At 41.6% G+C, this 9,911-nt stretch overlaps 1 protein-coding gene across 1 annotated transcript in view; it reads right to left on the bottom strand.

Moving 5' to 3' along the window:
- Positions 1-2,188: 2,188 nt before the first annotated feature.
- PCOLCE2 (procollagen C-endopeptidase enhancer 2) overlaps positions 2,189-9,911 on the bottom strand; it is a 71,665-nt gene continuing 63,942 nt past the window's right edge. The window contains exons 7-9 of the mRNA XM_019934307.3: positions 7,658-7,741; positions 4,983-5,150; positions 2,189-2,768 (exon numbers count right to left, since the gene is read on the bottom strand). Coding sequence (XP_019789866.1) covers positions 2,638-2,768; positions 4,983-5,150; positions 7,658-7,741 — 383 coding nt within the window. The 3' untranslated portion in view covers positions 2,189-2,637. The remainder of the gene's footprint in view (positions 2,769-4,982; positions 5,151-7,657; positions 7,742-9,911) is intronic.

Raw genomic sequence — 9,911 nt, 5'->3', positions numbered from 1 at the left:
AGTAAAACTGTCTGGACCTGGGGTTTTATCTGAAGAAAGTTTTAAAATTAGGATTGAATTTCTGGGCTTCCCTGGTGGCGCAGTCATTGAGAGTCCGCCTGCCGATGCAGGGGACACGGGTTCGTGCCCCGGTCCGGGAAGATCCCACATGCCGCGGAGCAGCTGGGCCCGTGAGCCATGGCCGCTGAGCCTGCGCGTCCGGAGCCTGTGCTCTGCAACGGGAGAGGCCACAACAATGAAAGGCCCGCGTACCGCCAAAAAAAAAAAGGATTGAATTTCTTTAATGATTTTAAGACTATTTAGGTATTCTATTTCCATTTGAGTCCAAGTGATAAGTCCTCACCCCCTGGCCATGAATTTGTCCACTAAGTTTCCAAATCTTCTGACATAAATGGCTCATAATATCCTCTTAACTGCTTTTTGAGAGTGCGTTAACATCTGTTGTAAGGTCCCTTTTCATGCCTAAATCATTTTCTTGTCCTTTTTAACGTTTTTTCTTGCTTAATCTTGTCAGTTTTGTCAATTATATGAGTCATTTGAGAGAACCAATTTTTTATTTTGTTAATTGTCTCTATTTATGATTCTATTTTACTCAATTTCTGCTTGTATGTTTATTTCCTCCAATTTTTAGAAGTGTATTCTGTTGTTCTTTTACTAACCTCCATAATTTGTATCAGTCACAAAATATTTTTCACCCTTTCTTTTAGAATATAAACATTTAAGGTTATAAATTGCATTCCACACATTTTAAAATTCAGTGTTTCTATTATTCAGTTTTTAATATTTTCTATTTTCCATGACAGTTTCCTTTTGATCACGAGTTACTTAAAAGTACATTTCTCAATTTCCAACATCAGGGTTTTTTTCCTTATTTTTTTAATTATTGTGTACTTTGTGCTATTAATTTCTAATTATTCATTGTTGCTGGAGAAGGATGTCTGTGCGACACTAGTTCTTTAAATGGGATTTGTTTCATGGTGCAGTAAGTGGTCACGTTGTGAAGTTGTTCCATACTGAGATTAAAAATGAGCTTTTGGGGAATTCCCTGGCGGTCCAGTGGTTAGGACTCTGTGCTCTCACTGACAAGGGCCCAGGTTTGATCCCTGGTCGGGAATTAAGATCCCACAAGCCACGTGGTATGGCCAAAAAAAAAAAAAGAGCTTTTGGTTCTGTTTATGTCCATCAGGTAAATCTAGCTAACTGTGTGGTTCAAATCTATATCTTTTCAGCTCGGTGCTTTGTGACCACATAGAATGGTGGGATAGGGAGGGTGGGAGGGAGAGAGATGCAAGAGGGAAGAGATATGGGGATATATGTATATGCATAGCTGATTCACTTTGTTATAAAGCAGAAACTAACACACCATTGTAAAGCAATTATACTCCAATAAAGATGTTATTAAATAAATATATCTTTTTTTGTTTCTTTTAAATCTGCCAATTACTGTGAGAAGTGTGTTAAAATCTCCCACTATGATGGTGAACTTGTCAATTTCCATTTATACTATGCCAGACTTCGTTATATATTTTGAAGCCTATATTATATTGAAGGATAAAATATTTTAGTGATATATCTTTGCATGTTATTAGCTGCATGCAAATTTTAGAAGTGTTTTATCTCCTTGTAACCCTCTTCATCTTGAGAAATACCTTAAAGTCTATTTTTTTCCCTAATATGAATAAAGCCACTTCAGTCTTGTTTTGGTTAATATTTGCCTGATATATTTATGTTCTTCTATCCTTTTCTTTTCAACTTCTTTGTGTCCTTATGCTTTAGGTGTCTCTTTCAAATAGTATATTGTTGTATTTTGTTTTTCTAATCCAGTCTGATAATCTTTGGCTTTTAACTTTTTAGTCTAGCTATATAAATTGAGCTAGATTGCCTGTTCTGTCTCTTGGGAGATGTGTGCTCTGCACAAGTCACTAAATATACCTGAGCTTCCATTTCTATCACAAAATGAAGGACCTGAATGAGATTCCTGAGGGACACGATTCTAGCTCTAACATTCTCTGGTTCTGCAGAGAAGAATTATAGTCTGTTTACATTACTGAGTCCATCTAGTCCCTGCGGTTCTTGGAATGTTCTTTTAGCAAAGTATAAACTGATACAAGGACAACCTTATGTGTAAATAGCAGGGAATATTCTTTTTACAGTGTCCCACTTTCTATAAAAGCAAGTCTAATGGCTGTTATATAATCATTTAAAAATATTTTATTAAGCACTGATTTTAAAAATGCAGGAGAAGAATATAACAACTCAGAGCAAATGCTTGAAGGTAAAACAAATATCACTATAAATATTGCACGTATAAAATCTCTTTTTTACATCTTCACACAACTCATTTCTAAAATATCCTTTTACAGAGATGTATAAATAAACTGCTTCCAAACTGTCAACGCTTGATACATTTAGTTTCTTATCACCTCACTAAGTCTGCAGGTTTCCAATCGGCTCTCTTCTGTGCAGGCAACGGAACTTCCATCAGTGACACCGGAGCTCTCCGACCTACATCATGTGAAGAGTAAATCTCTCTGAATGCTCAATATTTCAGGTTATAAATTTTCTTTTCCTACTGAGAAAAAAATAGATCCTTCAAAGGCAGTGACAGAACGCAGCTTAAATGGACACAGTTCACTGTTAACATTGCTTGTTCTTCAAGGCGTCCAGGAGCTTCTGATTCTTGGTCTTGAACATCATGATAAAGCTGTTGGGCATGATTTTGCCTCTCCCATCTTCACCCACTTGGCCCATAATAATGTAGTTTAGACCTAAAAGAGAATATAAGATTAATTTTTTTCTCTCTGTGTGTTGGTTTGAAACAACTTCGACTATAACTCACCTCTAGGTAAATGCTCTGTAAATGGTATAATTAGACATTTATCCTATCTAGGATAAAATCTGGTTTAAGACTCTCATTGGGAAAAAAATCTAAATGTAACTGAATAGCATGTTCCAGCTCTGCTAACAGTAGGAATGTGGATGGAATGATTCGATCCGGTCACGTCCAGCTCTGCGGAAGGTCTGACGTATTTACTGAGTGTCTGCTATGAACAATACACTGTTTCTGTGAAAGGCTCTCCTTCCTCAAGGGGCTTCAGATGGCCTCTCCTGGTGTCACAAGGCTTCTGGATCTCCCCAGGCATTTGTCAGCTAATGATCCATCGTCTTCTGTTGTTGTTGTCTTGGACTTTTTATTAACGTCTCCAACATTTATACTATGTAAGTTTTTTGAGGGCATGGTTGGATCATATACTTCTTTCCATTCTTATAGTCCCTTGCAAAGAGATAAGTCCTAAAAAGTACTTTATTCTGTTATACTGTTTTTTATATATCCGTGTTTCTGGCTAAGGTAGGCCTAGACTGGGGCCCAAGCTGAGCTATGTAGGATTCAACTCTGAAGATCTATACTGCTTCAGAAAAATGTCATAAAGGAAGTGTGTCTTACCACCCCCTTTATTCTCCCTCTCCCCCGTGTGTCATAAGAGAAATATGTGTTTCTTTTTCTCTTGCATAGGCCTTCCTCTGTGGGCCTACACTGGCATCATAGTGGTCTTGAGCCTGTGAAGGCTTGGTAGGATGAACAGGTAGATGCCACCGAAAGCCTGGACTGCTAGCATCGAGATTTGACTGTGTCTAGATGTGCATTATTTGCTGTTCCGGGCAGTTCTGGAAAGAAGTGTTACCTTCTACAGAGTCTTTGCTATTCCCTCTAAAGAGTCAACGTGAGGCTGCTCACCTTCTGACTCTTCTCAACAGTCTGAATTCATAGTAAAGCTTTCTTGAAGTGGATAGGCTATATTTCTGTGTGTGTGTGGCAGAGGTTTGGTTTGTTTCACTTGTAGTAGAGGTGTGTAACAAGACTGAGGAAAGGAATGAGCTGATATTGGATACAGAAATCATGGCATAGCACACAGTGGAATGCCAGGCATTATTGCCATGCCGAAAAAGAGATCTATACGTGCTGTTGATGGAAAGCTGTCCACATGTACATCACGTGGGGGAAAAGTATCAGTAGAACATATGTAGCATGATCCCTCTCTCTACGTGTGTATGTGCAGGCTTGATATGGATAGAACCGTGTGGAAGGAGCTGTTCATTGTGCCTCTGGTGAAAGGGAAAGGGCTTCACGTTTTATTTTATATCCTTCTCTACTTATTTAAACTTTTTAAAAACCATAGAGCAGGGGCTTCCCTGGTGGCGCAGTGGTTGGGAGTCCGCCTGCCGATGCAGGGGACACGGGTTCGTGCCCTGGTCCGGGAGGATCCCACATGCCGCCGAGCAGCTGGGCCCGTGAGCCATGGCCGCTGAGCCTGCGCATCTGGAGCCTGTGCTCCGCAACGGGAGAGGCCACAACAGTGAGAGGCCCGCGTACCGCAAAAACAAAAAAACCCATAGAGCATACATTACTTTTATAAGTTAAAGAACCTGTTTTTTAAAAAAAATCATGTACCTTTGGCTCTGAAGTAGCTTTTCTTTTTCCAAAATTTCTTAATAAACTCATCTCCATCTATGGATTGAATAATCCTATATCTACAAATGAATCCCAAATCTTTCATTCTAGCCCATAGATACCTCTCTCTTCTGAACTCCAGCTCTGAATTTCCTGTTCCTTGATGGATATCTTCCTCTACACACAGTAGTGGCACCTTAAGTGCAATACTTCAAAATCTCTTTCTCCTGATGTGCTCCTTCTCTGTCTGTTCCCTACTGATCCAACTTCAGACGTTTCTTGGACTCATTGATCATTTCCATTATCTCGTCTTCTTCCACAAGTGACCAGAACTGGGATTGGAGCCCAATTCTGGCAGACTCCAAAGGCCCTCCTTCGAAACCACAAGTGGGCAATACATTCGCCCTGACGTTACTTCCCTAGACCAGCCATGGCATGGAAAGATCCATGATTTTCTCAGAGAGGCTCTCCCGTCCCCTTCTCTGCTCCTGAGCTCCCCTGGAAGAAAGACTGAAGTTTTTCTCTGACTCACCTCTCCTGAGGAGTGGGCACTGCTTACAGACCACGACGACCTTGGCACTCATGTTCTTGCCGGCCTGCTGAATTGCCAGATTTCCTTCTTTATAGATGTTGATGATTGAGACCGTGGCATGCAGACTCCCACCTCGAGGGATGGTGGTGATAACAGTCCCGGCCAAGACTGCAAAAGAAAACGTTTTTGAAATAATGGGACAGTGAAGGCAAGTGTTAGCAGAACTGAACGTAATTGTACATTTCTCTAAGTGTCAGATGGGAAACATTTTAATGTAAGAAAGAAGGTCCTAATAGAGCCATTGAATTTGATTCTGTACAGTTGTCACCAAAATTCAGGTTGAACAAAAGGAGTCGTGGAGCTGTTATGTTACCGCAGCTGTTAGGCGTTGACACTGAGTAGGAAAACCAAAATATCTGCCGAATTGCAGTCAGTTGCTGAGACGAGGACTCGTTCCAATGTTTTATCCAACGTGTGGATCAGTTACCAAATAAGGGATGGGCTCATGCGCCTCTACCTGTGAATACTCAACAGGACCTTGTACCTTTAGAGGTAACACCATACTAAGAGGCTGCACGATGGGGGTTTGAGCCACGAAGATCTGAGTCCTTGTGTCTGTGTGGGTGAGCGCCTACCTTTCTGTGTCTCCCCCTGGTTCCTCTCTTTAGCTGGCCTCTCTCCTTGAACTTTTTTTTTATAAAACACGTATTTATTAAATGAAGAATCGGTCTTACAAATATCCACTCTCTTAAGCCTTCTCCCAGGCTTCTACAGCAAATGACCAATTGCAGGTGCTGGAGGAAACTAAAGAGAATTAGAAGCAGCAGGTTGGGATGGAGGTGGGGGGAAGGAAGAGGGAAGATGGGGGTCAGAAAATAAAAGCCCCTTTCAAGAAACAGTATCATAAAAGCAGTGAAGGTAATCAGGGTTAGCAAAAACCAGAATTATTTTTGTTCCTTAGACCAACCCCCCACTTCCTCCCTTATTTGTCTTCTCTCAGTGGATATCAGGTGCTCTCTCCTTGAACTTTGATTCATCCATAGATCCCCATCTCCCTCTAATGATCACTAAATATCTGTGTTTTTCTGGGTCTTTCACATTCTCTTTTTTATCCATCCTGTTTAACGCATTTAACAAGTCAAAGTATAGAACTGAGGTATAGCTTAAGACATTTTCTTGCTTAAAAAAAAAAAAAACTCTAGCAAAATTCAGTTGCTTTTCATTATGTCACTCTCTCTTTTTACTATGTGACACTCAGAGAAGAGTCCTACTTCTGACCCACAGAAAGAAAGATGCTGTGTTTCTCAAAGGCGCGCTTTTGGCATTCTGGGGGGTGGGGGCAGTGGACATTCCAGGTGAGGCAGGACTTGCATTGAATGACTTTCTGATGAATCCTGTCTCTACCCAGAAAACCAGCAGCACCCGGCAGTTATTGTGACAATCAAAACCTGCCCCTAAAGGAGTGTTACCAATGCTGGTAGGAAACCAATGGGCCACTGGTGATAGTATTGGGTCATTTTGCCATGGAAGTGAGTCACAGTGGAATAGATCGAGCTTTGGACTTGGCTGATATGACCCTTTCAGGATAAAGTGAGAACACACTGCTTATGTGGTGTGCAAAGCTCATAACATCAGAATTCTTCTCATGCCTTACTTTGACTTTCGGTCATGAGTGCTTACTGCAAAACGTCAGTCAGTAGCCGAGTGAAATCAGGGGGCTCTGAGGACAGGAAGGGAGATTTCCTTAAGCACCTCCTACAGAAGACGACACTGGGTGTGGGAGCAATGACACCTCGTGCTACCGGTTTTCATTTTCATGCCATTATTTGAATTTCGGCTGCAAACTCCAGTTAGATTTAGGGCCCTAGATTCTTTAGTGCCTTCATACCTTCTCTGCAACATAGTCCGTCTGGGCTGCAGTTACCACTTGAAGGCATAAGAAAAAGCAAGCAAAGCCTCATCTGGGAGGCCCTTTGTTCTGGGTAACCTATTTAAAGGCTGTACCAACTTTCTTTTCCTGATAAGACTTCTCTTCGATGTTCCTTTTAAACATAACCAACATAATTAAACTTGGGATCTTTTGCTCTTAAGTGGTTTTCACAGAAAGTGCAATTTTTTTTTAATTGGAAAAAACTCTTAGAAATTCTAAGTCATTAGGTAATATCTCCTCAGGTTCCAGTTTATAAGAGTTTCCAAATGGATTTCAGATTTCCAAGTTTGAATTTAGTACTTTGGAAGGACACTACAGAGGAAATACTTGAATTTCTTTGGAGAGAGGCCAGCTTGGACATGTTTCTAATTAACTTCAGTTGAATTACAGATGTGTGAAAAAATACTCAGTGCGTGAAAACTATGTGAGAAAGAAGGGATACAGGTTTTTTCAGGAATACGGAGCCAGCCAGAAGACACAGAGCGGTAGTATCACGTACCAGGAGTCAAATTATTAAGTTTACGTGGAAAATGTATATTTTCTGTACATGAATTTTTCTCAGGTGTGAAATCTAACACTTCAAAAGGCACAAGTCAACATACCCTAGTGTGTAAGAAAATATTTTCTTGGGTAAATGAAGAGTGTAACTGACCCTTTACCATCACATTCACGGCAGTTCCTTTGAGATTAAGCATGCGGTTTCAGGTTTCTGATTAAAGAGGAAAGGCTGGGTTTTATTTCTTACCAAAGTTACTCAAGCAATAATTGCTTTCCAGAGTCCCCGACCGTCTACACTTCTGCTGACACAGGGCCACGGTGGGTTTTAAACCTTCATTCAGAGAAGAAAGACATAAGATTCAGGAAAATGAATTCAAGTATAATTGGTGTTTAGATCTGAATCTACCAATTTAAAATTCCCATATATTTCCCTGAGCCACCAATCTGTCATTGCAATGAAATAATTAAAAAGCATGCAAAGGCAACGCTTCATGCTACCGACTCCTGCTCTAATTTCTTCAGGGTAACTCAATACCCTCTGTGGAGTTTTAAACCTGAGATCAAAGATAACCCAAATTTAGCCCTATTCTCTTCTTCCTTTATATATAACTAATGCTGTAACTAAAAATAGACACAGTCTCATGTGCCCTGCTTAGAAAAACCCAGTACAACAAATATGAACACAGGAGATGTAGGTTAACTCCTCATTTTCCGAAAGGAATCCTGTGGGTCTCCCCCTGAGGGTGGAGGGTACTTTCTTGGTGCACCTGAAATACACAGTCGCCCAAATGGGAGCAGTACAGGTTTCTGGGAACACTGCTCCTGTGGCAAGGTGTGTTATAGCCGTAATTAGATGCAACCAATCACTAAACATTTATTTTGAGCCTGTAAGGATTATTAGTAAGGATTATTCATTGCCTAGAAGGATCTTAAGAACTGAGAAGTAGACAAATTTGAAAGTACAACTAAACAGGTAACCACAGTGGTTCTCAGTCAGGGGTGATTTTGCCTACTAGGTGACATTTGGTAATGCCTGGAAATATTTTTGGTGGTCACAGCTAGGGGATGCCACTGGCATCTAGCGGGTATATAACCAGAGATGCTGCTAGGCTTCCTACAGTGAACAGGACAGCCCCCAACAGCAAAGAATGATCTGGCCAAAAATGTAAATAGTGCCAAGGTTGAGAAACTGTACTATGATGAAACGAAATGAAATGAAATGAAAATAATCCTCATTAAAAATGTTCCCAAAATATTTCCTAATGATTCACTTATATGTGGCAACATGCTAGGAAGAACTAAACAAAGCTGTCACAGAACACTACTTGGTGGGTAAGAATTTACAACTGTGATATTGCCCTGCTGATATGTTCTGCTAACTTTTCTGTGAAGTTACTCTTTTTTTTTTTTACATCTTTACTGGAGTATAATTGCTTTACAATGGTGTGTTAGTTTCTGCTTTATAACAAAGTGAATCCGTTATACATATACATATATCCCCATATCTCCTCCTTGTGAGTTTACTCTTAATGTGTACCCCTACTTAACTCCAAAAAGGATCCAAAGTGGATTATAGTATTAAAATATATACAATTTAATGTTAAAATACACACAGTTTAATGGTAAAATAAACACAATAGCATATATATGGAGAAAGAGCTCAGAAAGCATTTAGAGGGACTATTGTTCTAGGAGTTGGGGACCTGAATTTACCTCATTCACTGAGTCAAAAGGTAGTGGCGTTAGTGGTTCTCCCTGTCTGATGAAAGAGCATCTTTTCACGTGGGCCACTGGAAACCAGCTCCTTCTCGGCCTCGGAATGCTAGTCTGGAGGTTGGGTGGGTGTCCCACACGGCCCCTTCTCTCCCTTCGGGACATCCCCGCTCTCTTGCCTTTCAGCCATCAGCTGTCCCACCCTGACCCTCGCCATGCTCCCGTCCTCTCTGCTGCCCTGCACTCCCCAGCACGGCACCTGGTTCTCAGCCCTCCTCTCCATGTGCTCCCGCGGCTGTGCCGGTGGGTCCTCCCTCCTCGGGGACGATCCCTCTCGGCGCCGCCACGGCCCCATCCTTCCCAGAGACGTTCCCTCTGCTCCGTCTCCGCCCCTCAGTCCCAGGCTTCCAGGTCCTCCTGCTGAAGTCTCATCACCAATGTCCCAAGTGTGGACACCCTGTCAGCCAGTGTAGCCTCCTCTCCTTCAAGCTTATTTAGTTACTCTCAGACTCTCACGAGTACTTGCTTTCCGTCTTTAGAGGTTCAACACATGGACCCCTCGCATTCTTCCCACTGCACCATCCTGGCCCGTCTCTACTTCCTTAGCTACTCCACTTAATTTCCATGGTCTTTTATCTCACTTTCTTGACAATATGTTAAACTCCCTTTCCCCTCTGCCCTCCAACCCTTAGGAAGCCTGAAGGAGCCTCTGCTTCTCCTTCTGTGCCTGCACGTAGACAGCTGAGGACACAAATGGACCCTCGTCCAAGCGACAAGCTGTCTCCAAT

The sequence above is a fragment of the Tursiops truncatus genome, chromosome 4, assembly GCF_011762595.2.
Source record: "Tursiops truncatus isolate mTurTru1 chromosome 4, mTurTru1.mat.Y, whole genome shotgun sequence".
Taxonomy (NCBI): Eukaryota; Metazoa; Chordata; class Mammalia; order Artiodactyla; family Delphinidae; genus Tursiops; species Tursiops truncatus.
This window is presented reverse-complemented; position numbering and strand designations above follow the sequence as displayed.